This window comes from Nothobranchius furzeri, chromosome 3 (genome assembly GCF_043380555.1).
Source record: "Nothobranchius furzeri strain GRZ-AD chromosome 3, NfurGRZ-RIMD1, whole genome shotgun sequence".
In the NCBI taxonomy this organism is placed as follows: Eukaryota; Metazoa; Chordata; class Actinopteri; order Cyprinodontiformes; family Nothobranchiidae; genus Nothobranchius; species Nothobranchius furzeri.
The window spans coordinates 84,247,241-84,267,967 of record NC_091743.1 but is presented as its reverse complement, the minus strand read 5'-3'; the positions used below and the strand labels follow the sequence as shown (position 1 = coordinate 84,267,967).

General features: G+C 42.5%; 1 protein-coding gene across 3 annotated transcripts in view; it reads right to left on the bottom strand.

The window, feature by feature from the left end:
- Positions 1–7,256, bottom strand: part of aox6 (aldehyde oxidase 6) — a 45,082-nt gene extending 37,826 nt beyond the window's left edge. For all 3 annotated transcript variants that reach the window (XM_015958044.3, XM_070549653.1, XM_015958045.3), the window contains exons 1-3: positions 7,120–7,256; positions 6,311–6,368; positions 6,133–6,229 (exon numbers count right to left, since the gene is read on the bottom strand). In XM_015958044.3, coding sequence (XP_015813530.3) covers positions 6,133–6,229; positions 6,311–6,368; positions 7,120–7,173 — 209 coding nt within the window. In that variant the 5' untranslated portion in view covers positions 7,174–7,256. The remainder of the gene's footprint in view (positions 1–6,132; positions 6,230–6,310; positions 6,369–7,119) is intronic.
- Between the last annotated feature and the right edge of the window lie 13,471 nt (positions 7,257–20,727).

Below are 20,727 nucleotides of genomic sequence, written 5' to 3'. Positions count from 1 at the left end.
CCAGGCTCTATGTGGAAATTCTGAAGGAAAAAACACACAAATGTGCAGGTTTCATTTGGTAGTCCCAAAAGCAGTTATTTTGCTCTGAAAAGCAGAGGCGGACATTGTACTTCTTGCAAAGCGTGTTTGTGTAGCCTTTAGCACAGTTTCTGCACCGTCCTCTGTCGTCTTTGATGGGAAAATGTCCGATCATGTCCTTGCGAACTTCCTTTGGAGGATGTGCTTTTGACTTTTTGGGCATTTTGGCAGCTGGAGAACCTTCATCTGTGAACAGCCTGTTGTGGGAAGTCAACGTGCTCCCCCTCAATGACACTGGGCTTGAAGATGGTCGCCCTTGCTTTGGCACTGATACACCTGTGCCAATCAGGAGAAGAGATGATGCCAACTGGGCCTGAAACAGTCTCCTGTTTAGCACCAGTTACTTTGGAATATGCAAGGCATTGCAGTCCCTTTTGTACAGGAGCCAAGCATTGATCACAGCTAGGATAATGGTGTGCCAGAAGATATAAAGGTACCAGCGGCAGGACTTCAGTGGTAACTTGTATTTGAAGCCCCATGGGTTTGGCTTGCCAGGCATGTACTGTTTGATGCTGCTGAATTTCCCCCTGAAAGGGATCCTCATTTCATCAACAGAGTTTTGTTCTTCAGGGACCACCTTTAGGCATTTCTCTCTGAAAGCATCAAGCCATGGTCTGAGTTTCCAGAGTTTGTCAGCATTTTGTTCCTTCTCAGACACAGTTAGATTGTTCACAAAATGTAATGATGTCAACAGAGACTGGAATCTGTTTTGTGACATTACATCTGAGATTGGACTGTATCGTGTGTCTGCTTCCCAGTACATGCAAATTCCAGGCATTTGGACAAGACCCATCTTCAGATACATGCCAATCATCTGCTCTATTTCCTTTGTGTTGGTGTGTACAGGTGCTGGCCAGTAAATTAGAATATCATCAAAAGGTTGAAAATATTTCAGTAATTCCATTCAAAACGTGAAACTTGTACATTATATTCATGCAATGCACACAGACCAATGTATTTCCAATGTTCATTACATTTAAATTTGATATTCATAAGTGACAACTAATGAAAACTCCAAATTTGGTATCTCAAAAAATTAGAATATTCTGAAAAGGCTGAATATAGAAGACACCTGCTGCCACTCTAATCAGCTGATTTACTCAAAACACCTGCAAAGGCCTTTAAAAGGTCCCTCAGTCTTGTTTTGAAGGCACCACAATCATGGGGAAGACTTCTGACTTAACAGCTGTCCAAAAGACAATCATTGACACCTTGCACAAGGAGGGCAAGACACAAAAGGTGATTGCTAAAGAAGCTGGCTGTTCGCAGAGCTCTGTGTCCAAGCACATTAACAGACAGGCGAAGGGACGGAAAAAATGTGGTAGAAAAAAGTGTACAAGCTCTAGGGATAACCGCACCCTGCAGAGAATTGTGACGACAAACCCATTCAAAAATGTGGGGGAGATCCACAAAGAGTGGACTGCAGCTGGAGTCAGCGCTTCAAGAACCACCACGAGGAGACTCATGAAAGACATGGGATTCAGGTGTCGCATTCCGTGTGTCAAGCCACTCTTGAACATGAAACAGCGCAAGAAGCGTCTCGCCTGGGCCAAGGACAAAAAGGACTGGACTGATGCTGAGTGGTCCAAAGTTATGTTTTCTGATGAAAGCAAGTTCTGCATTTCCTTTGGAAATCAAGGACCCAGAGTCTGGAGGAAGAGCGGAGAAGCACAGAATCCACGTTGCATGAGGTCCAGTGTAAAGTTTCCACCGTCAGTGATGGTGTGGGGTGCCATGTCATCTGCCGGTGTTGGCCCACTCTGTTTCCTGAGGTCCAGGGTCAATGCAGCCGTCTACCAGGAAGTTTTAGAGCACTTCATGCTTCCTGCTGCTGACCAACTTTATGGGGATGCAGACTTCACCTTTCAACAGGACTTGGCACCTGCACACAGTGCCAAAACCACCAGCACCTGGTTCAAGGACCATGGTATCCCTGTCCTTGATTGGCCAGCAAACTCGCCTGACCTTAACCCCATAGAAAATCTATGGGGTATTGTGAAGCGGAGGATGCAATACGCTAGACCCAACAATGCAGAGGAGCTGAAGATGACTATCAGAGCAACCTGGGCTCTCATAACACCTGAACAGTGCCACAGACTGATCGAGTCCATGCCACGCCGCATTACTGCAGTTATTGAGGCAAAAGGAGCCCCGACTAAGTATTGAGTGCTATACATGCACATTCTTTTCATGTTCATTCTTTTCAGTTGGCCAACATTAGAGAAACAAACATTTTTTCATTGGCCTTTAGAATATTCTAATTTTCTGAGATACCAGATTTGATGTTTTCATTGGTTGTCACCTATAAATATCAAAATTAAAAGTAATAAACATCGGAAATACATTGGTCTGTGTGCATTGCATGAATATAAATGTACAAGTTTCACGTTTTGAATGGAATTACTGAAATATTTTCAACCTTTTGATGATATTCTAATTTACTGGCCAGCACCTGTATAGATGATCCTTTCTTCTGAACACTGTACTGATTAGTGTTATCTGCCAGAGCCTTGATCATGTCCTCTGTCACAAACTTCTGAAAGTACTCCAGTGGTCCGCAGAGGGATTGGACACCATTAGTGACATCCTGACCAGAAAAATCAGTACTGGGACTGATGAAATTCTTTTTCAGCCAGCGATACCTGTCACGGCGCATGGTCTGGGAATCAGAATGCCCTGCTTCTGTTGGGATGATGTGAACATCAGCAGTTAGTTGGCCATTGGGTAATTTATTTTCCTTGTCCACTTCACAGATAACTTCATTCTCCTCTTCATCACTTAAATCTGATTCAAATGACATTTCCAAGTCACTGTCTCCATTCTGGATGGCTTCAATAGCATCCTGGACACAGTACCTGATGTGGCTTTTCCTGGTTTCACAATCTGAAAGTTACAATAGCAGATTAGTTTCCAGGCCAGGTAATCGCAATGCAAATTAATTTTAGATATGCCAACACAAAAGATTCATACATTCCAGAGATCAGCAATTGTATCAGTTGCTCCCTTTGTCATGCTATGAGCACTTACACGCCTACTTCCCAGAACATTATCACCTTATCATTCAAAAAGCAGCTATTTGGGCAGCCAAGCAGAACCCAGGAAAAAGAAAAACAGCACTATAGTATATTTCAAATTATGCCACATAAATCTTTCAATCCTAATTACTGGTATAATGCAATACATTATATTAGTACAACAAAAAGTTGTATTTTGATCCAACATCAAATTTGTTAAATATGTCAAAATTGTTGCAACATTAAAAACTGATCAAAAACATTACAAACTGATAAAACAGTAATATTTATCCTAGTATTTTCACCATCAAACAAGTGGAAAGTAAACTCCCTCAAGTGCAGGGTGCACACCCAACTTTTGCTACTACTAAGACCCACTGTTGTAAAATGGACAAAACAAGCTCAAAATCTCACAATATCAGTATATTCAATGATGTCATAAAATCTGCATGATCTACACACATCAATTATCACAGAAAAAAATACTTAAAGCTTTTTACTTACTTGAGTCTTGATTTCTCCTGTTGAAAACTACAAGATGATGTTCTCCAAAGCAGGCTCTCAGGTTGTTTGACTTCACGGCCAGATAAACGGGCCTATTTACACATTTTAACAGCCAATAGTGTTGCAGAACTGAACAATAGGACCTATTAGCAATGTAAATGTGGTTTTAAAAAGAAAAAAAATTGGGAAGTTTTGTTTTTGTAGACTTAAATCTGATGTTGTAATATTACAGCCGTGCTCAAATAAACTTAGTTCCATAATTTCCGTTCGTGTGCTTGTACACCCCAGTGCAGCGGTGGCTACAATGTAGCTCATCGCCATCAGCGTGTGAACGTGTGTGTGAATGGGTGGGTGACTGATTGTGTTGTGAAGTGCCTTGGAGGGTTGTAGAACCCTAAGAAGTTATTGTACAATTCAGACCATTTACCAGTGAAACTGGATGAAAGGCTACACCTCAGTGCATCGACTGGACCCCTCCCCCGTCACAGAGGAGTGAACTCTCCCTGCGAGGCACATGAGGCACTTACACACTAGCATTAGCTCCACTCCGCCTGGACCGGGTTGGGGGGTGTTTTCATTTAGGTTGCCATGGATTTTCCCGTGTGCAACCGGACGTCTTTTCAGCCCTCTTCCCGAGGAGGTCTGCCTGGAGCAGAACAGGGCTGACACACACACTGCTGGCTGATTGGCCGACTCAAAATCACGCACTCTGTTAGGGGGAGCCTCCGACTGCCAGATAGAATCAGCCCGCAGAGGCTTCCCATATGCACGATTCATTATTAATCTGACTGAAGCCATTTTTCCTCTGTCCCATGTGCAAGGCAATGTGCTCATGACATCACAGGCCAGACAGCCCATGTGCTCAATCACGTCCGCATTCCTAAGGCAGTGTGGAACGAAAGTGGCCAGGCTGGGGCGGGCGGAGTGGAGCTGATGCTAGTTTGTAAGTGGCTATGATCTCACCACAGAATGTAGCAATAATAACCTCGCCAGTTCAAATGTGAAAAACTAGGGATGGGTACCGAATTCGGTACTTTTTTAGGTACCGACCGAATTCCATAGTACCGACCGAGCACCAATTCACGTCATTTCAAACGGTGCCTTCTTTCGGTACCCGTCCTTCAAAACGAGAACTTGCCAAGACAGCTGCGCATGCGCAAGAGCGTTATGTCGTCGGTCACTGCGAGCCAGTTGTAACCAGAGCAGCATGGTAGAAAGAATACACGCTAAAGCTTGGGTCCACTTCACTAAATGTGATGGGTAACTGGGTGATGATGAAACCAGCGACAACGATCTAAGTGAGACATCCTCATCTTAATCTGCTCCGGTAGGTAAATAAAATGTTTAAGATAACGTTAGCTTGATATGTTAGCTTCCGTTTCGCTAATGGTGCGTTCGCTTTCTCCTCGGAACTCCGAATTTCCGACTAGAAGAACATGAACGCGCTCTAAAGTTTGGCTTCACTTTACTAAATGCGACGGGTGATTGGGTGAAGATGAAACCAGCGACAAAGATCTAAGTGTGAGGCATCATCGTTTTAATCTGCTCCAGCAGCTAAATAAACTGGTTAAGATAACGTTAGCTTGATATGTTAGCTTCCATTGCCACCATTGTTGTCAGCTAATGGTGCGTTCACTTTCTCCTCGGAAATTCTAACTTCCCAGTAGGAAAAATGAAATGAAAAAGGACGGCAAAAGGAATGAAGATACACAGTAAATTTACTTCACAGTAAAGATGTTTGCTTCAGTTTAATTATCAGCTTGTAATACTACAAGGACGATGTTAAAATACAAACAGTTGAATGTTATTTATTGTGATATTTATCAAATATTGTTATATATTGAGAAAATATATATTTAATTATAAAAGAGAATTAAAATAATAAACACTCAAAAATATCGAAAATTGGTACAGTTAAGTACCGGTATCGATTCGTAGGTACCGGGAATTAGTACCGAATCGATTCATATGTCAAAGGTACCCATCACTATGAAAAACACACCCAAGGTTGACTTGCCAAGATGAACCCCGTAACCTGGGGGAGCCTGTATGATGCATTTGTTAAAAAAACAGTCGCAACTAAACAACACTGAACCAATGTGCATTATCCAATGCTGTTTCCATTTTCCTAGCAATCCAAAATCACCAGTGGTCAATCCACAAACAAAATTCAAAATAAAACTAGCAGCACAGAATGGCGCGCTAAAGACTTTATTTAGCTTAATCGCAGAAAAGGTGCTCCTATTTAATTTCATTTAGAGCCACAATTTAAATGAACGTTTTGTTAGGACAACAGGCAATTTTGCCCACTAAAATTCATTCCCAGCCCCTATTCTGTAAGCAAATCGATTGCACAACATATTGTTACATTACACAAGATTGCAAACACTTTCAAGATATGATCAGAACAACTAAAACTCAATTACTTTTCAACAATATCTGATGGAAGATGAAAGTCAGCAGGTGTTTTGTGTTCCTTCAAAGAACGATGATACAGCAGAAAGCAAAATTAAAAATCGAAAAATTTAAAGGATACATGATGGTTTTGGTTGCAGGTTGGTAGCGTGACACCATCACAGTGCATGCGCCACAGCCTCCACCACCACAGCTGGATTTGGTGCCAGTTAGGCGCACTGGAATAGGAGTCAGGTTCAAACAAAACCGGTGCGTCAGGAATAAAAATAATAAATAAAAAAGGTAGATGTAAAGGATACGTTTCTCTCTGAGGAACGATACCAGCATGGTTTCAGGATCTGCATGGTTCTCTGTCACCTGGAATCACACAATTCATTAGCTCACAGTTTGATTTCATACATTTTAAAATGACTTAAAACAATAAAGGTTATAATCTGGTTTGAAATTTCTTTTAAAATTGTAAATTTTATTAAAATATATGTTTAAAAAGAAATCCACAGAGTTACAGTTAATTTACACACAAGTTTCTTCATGACAAAAATAATTAATGTTAAATTTGGAAGATTTTAGATACATTATATTTAATAAAGGATTTTTTATTTTTATTTTTTTGCTAAGTTTGTGTCTTACTCTTTTCAGTGGTTCATGGTCCAAATAAGTAGATCACAAGTTTAACTGATGTTCAGTTTTTTAAGTTTACCAAAAAATTGATTATTATTCATCTGACATGGTTTTGTTTCTTATGTTCACAGTACAAATAAGATCAAAACAATTTTAATGATATGACTAATGATAATTTATTTACATTATATGTAATTAAGAACTTTGAAGTTGAAACACTTGAGCTTTTATTTAGACAGTCAATAGGCGTTTCCGTTACATAATATGCAGGTAACGAATCTCAGTAAAACACCAGCTGTTCTATTTTGGACATTTCTCCTAATTTTTCAGCAAAAATCTCACTTCCCCCAGTCATGTCGACACTACTAAGTTTGAGATCAACGCTAAACTAAATCTCAAGTTTCACCAGATAAAGTTCACGACGCAACCTTAAAATGTTAAAACCGATAACAAACTCTTATTTAGTTGTTTCAAATGCACGACTGACCTTTTTTCCATTGATAAAGACGCACAAAGTGTCCCCCTCTGTCTTTGCGGACATCTTTCAACTCCCGACGCAAAACTGCAAGTGCGTGGTAAAACAGCAAAGCTAAATGTAAGCGAATCTACACTTCCGCTTTTTTGCTTTCAAAATAAAAGTAACATGCAAGGGAAATCCTCAATGTTGACTGGACATTAGATGATTTTCAAAGTCTTTCAAAGTCTAGCTCAGATGTTTACAAAAGCTTCATCTATTTTTGAAAGACTTATTTTAATTTGTTTGTTTGCTGAAAAAAATGTTGGTTCAAAAATACTAAGCCTACTTTATTTCTGTTAAATTTACATTTTTTACTTATCTTTAAAAATTAACAAATAGTATTTATATATTTTTATCAATAGTAGTTAATCATGTTTATTTATAAACAAATATGAGCCATTCTGTGTTTGGGGAAATATCGACTAATGCTTCAGTTCCAATGGTCTGGGCTGGAGCAGGTCACCGTGGTCCAGCCAGTATAGGCCTGTATGTCGACAATTTCAGGAAAGCGTTGATTGCCAGTTGGACTCTCACTTGTCAGGCGAGATTAAACCAAATGTATGTGTTGACAATAGTGAAGAATATTTATAGTTTTGAGGCAGACTAAACCTTGCCACTGGCATCTTCTCATATCTTTGTACAAATAATGACACAAACAACAGCACTCTGGTGATCCCTAATCAATGAACTGTCTAGTGAGGCATTGCCTGGTCCTCCCAATGGACCTACAACTGTAGGGAGGCCCATGACTGGTGCAGTCCAAGTCAGCTGTATGGCCCGCTTTTGTAATAGGAACAAACCAAATTAGTCCTGACCCGTCCCAAACCCTTCATTAGAACCAAAGCTAAATCTTTTTTTTTTTCTTTTTTTTTTGTATTATAATCGTGATTCTGACTGAAGCTGCCTGCAACGTTTCTGACTTTTGTGAAAACAGAATGGGTTTGTCATGTGCTGGGGAGAGTACTCTCATTTTCCCATCTTTGAGTTGTGTGTTTCAGGAGAGGGAGGCTCCAGCTGCAGCTGATTTGCAATCAGCAGGTCTGGCTACAAAAGGAGGATGGAGAACACTCCTCGACGCTGGATGATTACTGCAGCTTGGTAGTTTCCTGGCCTCTTGTGACTCTTGGGTTTTGTGCTCCAGTGTTTCTAGGATTTTTTGTGAACCTTTGGATCTTTTCCCTGTACTTACCCGTTACCAGGTTTTGGAACGTTTTTGGACTTCTGTGACTTCTCCAGATTACGTCTCTGGTTTTCTGCGACTCCTCAGGATTACTCACCTGTGCCAGTAGGATTTCCGGACGCAGCTCTCACCGTTCTCCATTCCTCCCGGCCGGCCCGCTCTCCTGCTCTCCTCTTGCTCCCTCTTCTGGACACCCCACTGATTCACCCCGGCACCCAACCTACCCTCCCTCATTCCTACGCTCCCCTACTCCCAGTAAGTCTATTCTCTGCACCCACCAAGTTTAGACTTACCTTCCTGGACTCTCCTGTATCTGTTCTCCCGTCCTCAGATGCTGCGCTCCCGTTCTCGATCTCCACTGGGCTTTTCCAGTGCACCTTTAGTTCCCGTTTTTAAAATAAAGATTTTTTTTTTTACCATAAGATCTGTGAGTGTGTGATTCTGCATGTCTTGGGTTAAACGCATTCCCCAAACCATGTCAGGGTTAACTGTAGGGATGCTCAATATTGGCTCTTTTTTTTTACAGATATCTGATATTATCTAACTCTTAATTTCCAATTCTGACATAAAACGATACCAATATAGGCTTAGAGTCCCCCCCCCCCCCAAATAAATAAATAAATAATTTAGGTTGCTAACATATATCATCTTAACTACTTCAATTCAAGTTAATAATAGAAAAAAAACATGTTTAATAATTTTCTAACTGCAGCTGAATGACATTCTCCCTAAGAGAATCCTGACAAACGCTCTGCGATGACTTTTTTTAAGTCAAAGATAATTAAGTTCATGATGGGGGAAAAGGTTTCTTAAGCAATATTACAGGAGAATCATAAAAGTTTTTAAATATATTACGTTTGTCTTATACTTTTGTACCTTTTGTACATTTGTCTTTGTAAGTATTGATTTGTTTAGGGAGTGTTTGTGTTTAAGTCACTCAGTATGTTTATGTATTTAGCAGACACTTTTGTCCAAAGCGACTTACAAGTGATAATCGTCATATTGCCCTTGAGGCTAACAACAATAACAACAACTTGACATCAGTCATGGAGAGGAGGGAACAAGGAGTGGACAGTAGAGAGGTGGGGACGGGTGCAGGGAGGGTGCTAGTTTAGAAGACGCTCTCTGAAGAGTAGGGTCTTCAGGGGTTTCTTGAAAATTGAAAAGGAAGCTCCTGTTCTGGTAGTGCTTGGAAGGTCATTCCACATTTGTGGAACAATGCATGAGAAGAGTCTGGATTGTCCTGAGCGTGGTGTAGGCACTGCTAGCCGACGGTCCTGTGATGACCGGAGTGGCCGAGACGTAAGCCTTTGCAAGAGGATTCAGGATTCAATGTGCCGCTGCATTCTGGACCATTTCAAGAGGTCTCACAGTACAGGCTGGAAGACCAGTTAGAAGGGCATTGCAGTAATCGAGGCGGGAGATGACAGTAGATTGCACCAGGAGCTGGGTGGCATGTTGTGTTAGGTATGGTCTGATCTTTCGTATGTCATACAGCGCAAAGCGGCATGAACGAGCAACAGAGACAACATGATCTTTAAAGGCCAGGTGTTCATCAATCACAACACCCAGATTTTGAACTGCCTTTGAAGGAGCCAGAGATAGGAAGTCATTTTGGATTGAGATATTGTGCTGTATGAATGGTTTTGCTGGGATGACAAGTAGTTCAGTTTTAGACAGGTTGAGTTGGAGATGGTGGGATTTCATCCATTTTGATATGTCAGAGAGACAGTTTGATATTCGTGTAGAGACAGTTTGGTCGTCCGGTGGAAATGACCGATAGAGCTGGGTGTCGTCTGCATAGCAGTGGTAGGAGAAGCCATGTGATCGAATGATCACACCCAGTGAGGCTGTGTATATGGCAAAGAGAAGAGGTCCTAGTACAGAGCCCTGGGGTACTCCTGTGGCAAGATGGTGCACGGTAGAGGATTGTCCAAGCCAATATACACTGAATGATCGTCCTGTGAGATACGATTCAAATCAGGCGTGTGCTTTCTCTGTGATGCCCATACTAGAGAGTGTGGACAAAAGGAAGCCATGGTTGACAGTGTCAAATGAAGTAACATGAGTGTGCACATGCTAAGCGAGGATAATTGCTAAAATAGTGCTAAAATGTGTTTAATCAGTATTGTATGATTTTCGTTTTACTGTAATTGCGGTGATTAAACATTTATAAAGATCTTTAGGAAAAACAAGCATTGAGAAGTTCTTGTTTTAGGTGGTTGCTAGCTGCTAGCAACATATTGCTATGTGCTCTAAGAACAAGGCAAATTCCTGATTATTCACAAGTTATAACAAATAAAACTAAAATATCTTAAAAACTAAACCTCAGATATGTCATAATATAGAATTCTGAGAGAGAGGAGATGAAGCTGAAGTAGATGTGTAATGTATTATGGTATGTAAAGGTTGGGTCACTGACGGAGTAAAACCCGGTACCTATTTTAAGGCAAATATCTTCCGATATCGGTAGAACAATAATATCGAACATCCCAAGTTGACTGTTTAGATTTTGCTCAATTTAAGTATTTAAGTTCATTGGGTATGTTAATGGTACACATTGAAAGTCACAACCATTCTGCTTAACATTACGAAGAACAAGTACTTGGTGAAAGAAAAAAGGAATCAACTAATATCCAAAGAAAATCTTCAGTAGATCTGGAAAATTTTAGGGAGACATTTAAAGTTGTTTAGAAAGATGTCCTTTCTGTCCAATAAATAACCAGCTTTTATTTTCCTAACAATACCTCAGCGGACTTCCTGTCCTCCAACTAGTTTCACAGTAGAAGCAGAACACATCCTATTAACTATATGTGCCGTAACCCCAACTAAAAACCAATTCAATCCAAGCAATCAGCTGTTGAGAATCCTTCCCAAATCCTTATTTAGATTTTTCTTTTCAGGATGTTACATAAATGTTCTTGTTTGAGTTAATCATTTACAGACAAGCTACAGTAAACACTGAGGTGAAGCTGAGAGCAGCTATTCCAAATCAATAGTAAAAACAACCTTTAGTAAAAGAGAGACAGAAACTGAAACAAACCGATTATTTGGAGGCAAACAGTCACAAGAGGGGGCTGTAGACAAACAAGAGACTGGTCAGGAAACATTACACCGTGGGACAATCTTAATGGAAAATAAACTGAAATCACAGAAAACTCAGGACTAGGTTTTTTTTTGTCTGCTTGTTACATTCAGGCAGATATTACTTCTTGTAGGTGAGACCTTCATCACTCCAGGGATCATGCATCAGGACTTTTGAGTCGACAGTAAACAGAGCAGACTTTGCATTAAACCAGAAACCAGGCGGTATATTGTACCTGGCCTAAGCTCATGTACAAAGACTTTTCCACTTTTACGTGACATTGCGAGTAATGTGGCGGCCTGATAAATGAAACCTAATCAAAAGGGTAAGCTTGTTTATGACTATATGAAAATTTAACATTATTTTTCCTGTGTGCCGCTCAGTCTTCATCATGCACTACATATTGCCCCATCCCAATCAAAATTTTTTGCTGATAAACTTTATAAATGAGTGTGTAATGGCGTTGTAGACACGTGTAGTCATTGTTTTTAAATTTTGGTGCAATTTTTATTTTTTCATTTTTTTTAACCATGTCCTGTCTGGCTGTGAAGCAAACAGAATTGATGTCTGAATGCTGGTGACAAGTCTTACAGATTTACTCTCAGGTTGAGCATCAAAGCTTCTGCTTTTAATGTCACGCCTGATGCTTAAAACTTTATTGTTATTGTTTTTGAACGCTTTTTAATTCCGACCAGACACAGAGACAGAGGTGAAAGAGAAAGGAAAAGACAAAACGTGGGGAGAGCGGGGGAAGGGGGGGTCCACAAAAATAAACAATAATGAACTAGAGTCTGCTTCTAGACCTGCAGAAAGAGAAAGAATAAAAAAATGGGACACACAACAATACATCAGGAGCAAGCTATCACTGCATCAGCCTGATGATGAAATATTAAATCAACATTGTTTAACTGAACAATCACACGATAATAAATCATAGTGCATTTTGTGGCATTTAGTCTGGCCTATGCCAGCTGATGCCACCACATCACCCCACTTGCACCCACAGCCATCAGTGTCTAAGTGCAGTTTAAAATTGGAAGTGGGCACCGGCACTCGGGAGGAGGCTGAGAAATCCCCCTGCCAAGTGCCGTTGAATGTGTTCACTCCCAAGGCCCTAAGTGTGTGTTTGCGTGGAATGGCGTTGGTGGAAGTGTTTAAGGTGCAAATAAAATTGGGGGGCAGGTTGCCACAGGAATGCGGAAATGGGTCCATACCCGCACTCCCTGACTTGTCCACCCCCCAAGGTCCTATGTGCATGTTTGTGTGATGATGTGAGGCAGCAGGAGGAGAGAAATGTGTGGGGATGGGGAAGAATGGCTGGTTGGGCTTAGCCCTCGAGGGAGTCAGCTCCCCTACTGGCCGCAATAGGCACCTCTGTTGTCAAAATGCCACCCAGAGCATGGAGACCCCAGCCCATCCTTCCAGGGCCCAAAGCAGCAGCATCACAGAGCCTCAAGGAGTCCGAGGGCACTAACCCAGCCTCACCCCAGCAGAATATCTACACCCATCCCTGCATTTGCACAACTTCCAGATTATATAAGACACAGGACATCCAAGTAAGGTTGGGTCCTCCCCCTCTTGGACTTACCCCTCCCCTGTGATGGTTAGGGTTAGGGTTAGTGAGTCAGGCACTGCTGCATGTTCCTGCCTTCTCCCCGGCAGCATACATTTCAGGACCCGACCCCCAGGGTCCCACCCAGATCCCCCCACGGGACCGGCCACCCCATACCCCGAGCCCCCAGGCCCCCACCCAGACACGCCCAGGGCAATGCAGCTGCCGGGCAGTGACCCATGGCCATCACCAAGACCTCCAAGAGGCCCCACTCACAACTAGGGCTGTCGCGGTTGAGGAATTCCCCCTGCTGTGATTCAGGGTGGCTTAATATTGCGGTGTGCGATATTATTGCAGTCCTTTTTTTATTGCAGTACTATCTAAACATAATGTTTACACATTTAAAAAAGGTTAAAAATTGCCATGCCTTCTTTTATAACACTTTACTGAATGCAGATCAAAGGGCAGTAACAACACAGATCGCAGTAACGTTTGTTTGTCCGACAGTTGGAGTCCGACTGAACTTAAAAACAACAAAATTCAGGAGAAGGTTAAACTTTTAAATGCAAATTTGGCTGCAGCATCTAACAAATAAGAAACAAGTCCCCATTTTGTTTAGTTGTTTAAAATCAAGCATAAAAAATTACATGTACCGGGCGCGCGCGCGCCGGGGGGCGGGCGCACTATCATTTCACTTTCACTTTCACACACACGGATGACGGTGATTTATAGCTCGGTCACGTCCTTGTTACCTACAAGGAAAACCAGCATGTTAACCATATACGGTTTGAGAGAGGATCTGAGAGGGGTGGCAACATTTGCAGCAACACTGAAAACCCTCTCAGATGGTGCGCTCGTTGCACTAACGCACACGTACTTGCGTGCGACTCTGGCTAGCAAAGGGAATCTCTCTCGGTTGTTGCTCCACCATGTCAGGGGGGTTCTTTAGGGTGGATGCATTCCTCCTGCAGGTAGCGAGTGAGCTCCAGCTCGGCTCAAACTCTCTTCGGGACGGTTGCAGAAGCAGTGCTTGTCCGGGACTTCAGCAGGTCTCCGAGCGTTTATTATTTATTTATTTTTTGCCGCTGGTGGCAGCTCCGTCTCGGCCAAGGACTCTGGCTGCGCAGCAGCTGACGTACTGAAAACCAAAGCGCTCCCAAAGGAGCGAAGTAACGTTTCGTTTTGATACCAGTGCAGCCATCCTTCTCAACATGCATCACTGAGTTGAACCAAGTTCAGTAATCGCGGTGGCGCATGACGAAGCGCGGTGGGCGTCTTCATATTGCGATATTTCATTTTTGCGGTTACCGCGACAGCCCTACTCACAACCGCCAGTAGTCCACCCTCCGAGGCAACCCAAGCACCTCCAGAGGGGGGCAAACCCCCCCCCCCCCCCCCCAGTCCCAGACACCCCCAGTGAACCCACCTCCAGGGAACGCCCAGATACTCCAAACTCAGACCCTCCACCCCCTCACCCACATCATCCCGCAGGACAATATCAATTGTCCCCCGCCATTGCTATGTGATGGAACCAATCAAAGGAGCCCAGAGAGATTGATGTGAAGTGGAAGCAGAGGCTGTATCAAGTGTAATATGATCTAACAAACGACTTCTATTCTGGTTAATGCACAGAGTATCTCTATTTTTCCAATTCAAGAAGATAGTTTTCTTAGTGATGCATATGGCAGTCAGAACCACGTGAACCAAAAATGTTTCAATCGGGACATCGTCCAGGTTTCCCAGTAGACAAAGAAAGGGGGAAGTTGGGATATGACATTTCAGAGACTTTGACAGGTCTTCACATACTCTACCCCAAAATTCCTGGACAGGTGGGCAGGACCACATTGCGTGAATGTAATTGTCAGGAATGTTGTTTGTGCAGTGTGTACAGGTGTCAGAAGACACAAACCCCATCTTGAACATCCGATGACCTGTATAGTGTACTCTGTGTAGAATTTTGTACTGAATTAATTGTAAATTGGAGTGTCTGATCATTTTAAAAGTTTTTAAACAAGTTTGGGACCAGAGGTTCTGGTCAAAGCTGACTGATAGACCCACCTCCTATTTTTCAATAGGGATTGCTATTCTATCGTCTATTTTGGACAGTGCCTTATATACTTTAGACAGTAGTTTGGGGGGTTTGAGATTATAGAAGTCTAATACCCTTGGTGGTGTTTGTAATTCTATTTTATTGAGCTTAAATTTTTGTTTGACTACAGATTTAATTTGGTGATATTCTAAAAAGCTATTCTTATCCATTCCAAATTGGGAGACTATTCTATTAAATGGTATGAAGTCCAATCCTTCATATATGTGTTCCAGGTATAGGATTCCTTTATTTTTCCAGTCCGGAAGGTTTATCATTTTTTTATTTTGCAGAATGTCAGGATTATTCCAGATAGGTGTGCGTCTGCATGGTACTAGTGAAGACTCTGTCATTTTAAGATACTCCCACCATGCTGTCAGAGAGGTGCTGATACTAAAACTCTTGAAGCCTTCATGTTTTCTTATGCTTGAGCTAATAAATGGTAAGTCTGAAAGCTCTATCGTATTACAAAGTGTCTGTTCTAAATCTAACCAGGACTCATCTAGTGGGTTATCCTGCAACCATCTTGGTATATATTGCAGCCTGTTGGCTAAGAAATAATAATAAAAGTTGGGTAGATCCAGTCCTCCTCTGTCTTTGGTCTTCTGAAGTGTTTTTAAGCTAATTCGTGGAGGTTTATCCTGCCAAAGGAATTTAGTGATTGAGGAGTCCAGAGATCTAAACCAGTCAGCTGGTGGTTTGTTTGGGATCATTGAAAATAAGTAACTTATTCTGGGTAAGACCATCATTTTAATTGTAGCAACTCTCCCCATGAGTGTTATCGGTAAGGATTTCCATCTTGCAAGATCATCTTCCACTTTCTTTAAAAGTGGGATGTAATTTAGTTTGGTTAGATCTGCCAACTTGGGAGAGACATTAATTCCCAGGTATGCGATATTCCCTGACTCCAATTGTGTATTAAGCAAATTGACAAAAGAGAAATTAATTGGTAGAACTGTGAATTTTAACCAGTTTATAGAGTAATCTGAAACTTTTGAAAAAAAGTACATCATACATTTTAGATATTTTCTACAGTGGCTCTTGTTATTTTACATGTCACGTATTTTAATCCTTCCAGTGTTTCCTCTGTGGAGCCCTCTGCCTCGGAACCGGTAGTTGGTGGCGGCAGCTGGGGCGCTCCTAGGGTAGTGCCCAGGTAGTGGTGGGGGTTGTCACCCTCCCTCCCAGGGCGCCCTGGATTGGTGTCTTGGCTGCTGCCATCGATCTGCTGCTGTCGAGGCAGATGGCTCCCTTGATGGCGTGTCTTTCATTACCTGTCCAATTTGAGCTCAGCCAAGTGTTTACTGTGGTCTTTTAATGTGTGTGTGTGTGTGTGTGTGTGTGTGTGTGTGTGTGTGTGTGTGTGTGTGTGTGTGTGTGTGTGTGTGTGTGTGTGTGTGTGTGTGTGTGTGTGTGTGTGTGTGCGTGCGTGCACCAGGGAATGGTTTGTGGATTGGGGGTGAATTGGGGAAAGGGAGGGAATGTGGGTTACATATGTATATGGGTCATTTTAATCTGTTAAGCACTTTGTGTTGCATCCTATGCATGAAAAGTGCTATATAAATAAGGTTTGATTTGATTTGATATGATTCTCGAACAAGCCAATTCGGGAACAAGTGTCTTCGAGACATCTCCTTTGACAGTCAAAAAGTCTCTTTGCACGCCGCAAGCTGACACAGCCAAACATAACATGTTAAAAGAGCCACACATCCACCTTGGACGCTGACAAGCATTCTAACAAGCATTCTAACTTCCTGTTGTGACTCGGAGACATATTGAGACCGGACGGGTCATGTCGGAGCTAACCTACGATTTTCGGGTACCTTGAGGTCAAGGTTCAACCGACCTCCGACAGTCTGGATCTACACCGGGGGTCTCCACAAGGGTATTGTAGGCACAACAGATCGCGTCTGATGGCTTTCATCAATAACCAACTCTCTAGTTTATAACCAAAAACACATTATTTTACACTCAGATTTCACCAGTTCTTTCAGATACAAAGAAGGTTCTGCCAAAACATCTAGATTCCATCACACCACCTCACACATCACATAACATCCCCTCCCATCCACCACATCACATCTCATTATTCATATCTTGTCATGTATAAATTATTTGTTTAGTAAAAAGAATTAAATTCATTTTATAAACTATATACCTGACTCTGTCTGAATTAATATGAAGTGTGTTTGTGGTCCCTGAACAAGAAAAAGTAACTATAATCTTCTGATTAAACATCAAAGGTCAATCAGGTTGATATTTCATATTTATATGGAATATCACATCTTATTGGTTACAATTAATTTGTAGTCTTATCCACTACACCTTTGTGCATTCAGAAAACCTAAAGACAACATGAGCATCTTTATTTAGAAACTGTAGAAAAACAGAAAACAGGCGTGAATAGTCGAGACCGATGCCGTTAGAATTTTAAGTTAGAAATTGTGCTTTTTAAATGTTGAGTTAATGGTAGACATCTGAAACAGACAGAAAGACTCTGAAAGTCCAACTCTTCCAAAAAGAAGATTTCTGTTTTTACTCCATCAACCTAAGCTGAAAATAAATGTTACGGAGTCCAATTAACTACTATTTACAGCCCAATCCCATGAATGCCTGACACATTCACAAAAGATGTAGGATTGAGTTCAGGGAGGTTAGTAATATTTGCATTGGTGGCTATTAATCCTTTAATTTTACAAGTGATACACTCACAATCTATGCCAAATCTCTTCATTTTCTTGAGCCAGTATGTTAAAATGACTCTTTACAGAAGTAATGAAAGGCCACCCTGCCCGTATCGGCCCCTGTGGCCAGAATAATCCACGTGCAACTTCAGACGTGCGGCCGCTTTTTGGGACTTGCACTTCAGTCTGCTTCTAGCACGTTTTGGATCATGATTCAATTCAAGTCCATTTCAATTCTAGTTTATTTATAAAGCGCCAAATCACGACAAGAGTTGTCTCAAGGCACTTCACATGATAAACATTCCAATACATGTCAGTTCATTAAATGATAAATGACCCGCACTTGTATAGCGCCTCTCAGAGTAAGGACTCCAAAGCACTTTACACTACAGTGTATCATTCATCTATTCACACACACATTCATACACTGATGGAGATGAGAAGCGAGGCTGCCGAGCACAGGCGCCACCGGACCCTCCGACCACCATCAGCAGGCAAGGTGAGTTAAGTGTCTTGCCCAAGGACACAACAGCAGAATTCTCTGTCCGGAGCCAGGATCGAACCTGCAACCTTCCGATTACTGGATAACCCGCTCAACCTGTTGAGCTACTGCTGCCCATTAAGCCAATCAGAAAAAAAGTTTCCTTATAAGGAACCCAGAAAATTGCAGCAATCCTCATACTAAGCAAGCATTTAGTGACAGTGGAGAGGAAAACTCCCTTTTAACAGGAAGAAACCTCCGGAGCAGGGGTGGGCAATCCTGGTCCTCGAGGGCCGCTATCCAGCATGTTTTAGTTTCTTTCTGCTCCAACACCCCTGATTCCTGGATAAATCACCTGTTCAGCAGCTCATCAGGCTCTGCAACATCCTGTTAATCACCAGCAGATTCAAACTAGGTGTGGTTATGCAGAGAAACAACTAAAACCTAATGGATAGCGGCCCCCAAGGACCAGGATTGCCCACCCCTGCTCCAGAGGATCCTGGCTCGATATAAGCAGCCATCCGCCACGACTCACTGGGAATCGAGAAGACAGAGCTCACACACACACACACACACACACACACACACACACACACACACACACACACACACACACACACACTCACAACAAATATACCAAGTAATGTGTCTATAGTTACATTGTGATTTCTTAGTAAATATTCTATTTGGTGAGAGATAAACTTTATTGTATTAATCCTAGTGAATCTATAAGTAAACGGGTAAACTAGTAGTAGCACATCCAACATCAAGGAAAGTAAAGTGTTATTATGAGGAGAGGGAGAATGATTAAATGGTTAGCAGCAGTGTTCAAGACGATGGCCCCCTCCATGAGGCCACCACAGCTCAGCAGAACATCATTGTAGCTTCTTCTGGAGAGAAAAACACTTAGAGAAAAAATAAAGTTAACAGCTGAAATAGCAGGAAATAATACAGTTAAAGAGCAGATTGTAGAAGAAAGTAGTAGAGTGTGGAAAGTGGTCGGTGTGTCCTCCAGCAGTCTACAGCTTGTTTATGCTTGACGTATTCACTTTCCGCTTGGTGATGCGGCTCGCGGATGGAACGCGCTTCACAACTTGCAGCATTTATGGTTCATGCGGCTTGTCTCTGCGGTGAGCCAATATTCTCCCAAACTGAACGGGGCAGCATGGAGCTCTATGGCATGCATCCAACACTACACCATAGTAGAAGTAAAAATGACGGTTGTTTACAACATGGCATTCCAGCATTTTTAACAGCGTCCTCGTCTTTTTCGACAGTGCGAGCTATTTCTCTCCAAGAATTATTAACAACATGTTGATCACGTTGATCTTTGAGAGCTGAATCATACAAATGTCTGTATTTACGAAACTCTGCCATACTAGTTCTTGCCAGTCCGCCATGTTTTTCCGCGTCCGACCGTCCGCGTGGTTAGAAAATTTCCTAGGTGCGCGGTGCGAAAAGTTTGGGCAGTGCGGAGGCGCAGTGGAGGGGCGTGGTTGTTAAAATGACGCAACTTTTCCGCGCTGAGCCGTGCGGATCTCGCGGATGCGTCAAGCATAAACCAACCTTAAGCCTATAGCAGCATAACTACAGAGATAACTCTGGATAACCTAGCCTTTTAGATGGAGGCATGTTGGAGGCAGGGCAAGGGAGAGCCGTCTTTACCGACTGTACACTCCACCTCCCTCTACTCCCCCACTTGTCCAGATCTAGGCTAACAGATTTTAACCATAGACCCTATCAAATAAAAATGTTTTAAGCCTAGTCTTAAAAGTAGACAAGGTGTCTGCCTCACGGACTAAAGCTGGGAGTTGTTTCCACAAGAGGAGCCTGATATCTAAAAGATCTGCCTCCCATGCTGCAGTCTGACCCCGGGTTTCCACAGGAGCTGTCAGCAGCACGTTACTGCAGCAGCACGTCTTGCTCGTGTAAGCTGCTGCTTGACCCTTCCCACGAGACGCGAAGCAGCAGGGGAGTAGCTGTCACCGACAGAGCACGAAGTCACACGAGTGACTTCATCAGTAAACACAACAACAAGCAGGGGAAAATTACAACATGGCTCCAAATGGTTTGTGTTTTATGTTCTGTCCGTTTTATAATCGCCAATACGGACCTGAAAAACAAAGGAACCGCTAGCTAGGTGATAACTTCTCACGGGGCCGCACGGTTAGTAACTTTTTTTAAAAGTAAAGCAACCGGAAGGCAGTACGTTCTTTATTCTGAAAATCTCGCGAGCTTCTCTCCATTTCCGCGTCTGATTTCCTGTCTTTCCTTCCCCAAAAATGTCGAACTTGACCCGTTTCAGAGGCGTCGCGCGTAGAAAATAGAACCGGCGTGTAAAGGCCGCGACATGCTGCTCCTGAGACGTGGCCGACTCGCGCTGCTGACGGCTCCAGTGGAAAAGGTTCTGTTGACCACAGCGGTTCCTATCAGCAGCTATGACGTGCTGCTGCAGTAACGTGCTGCTGACGGCTCCCGTGGAAAAGGTTCTGTTGACCACAGCGGTTCCT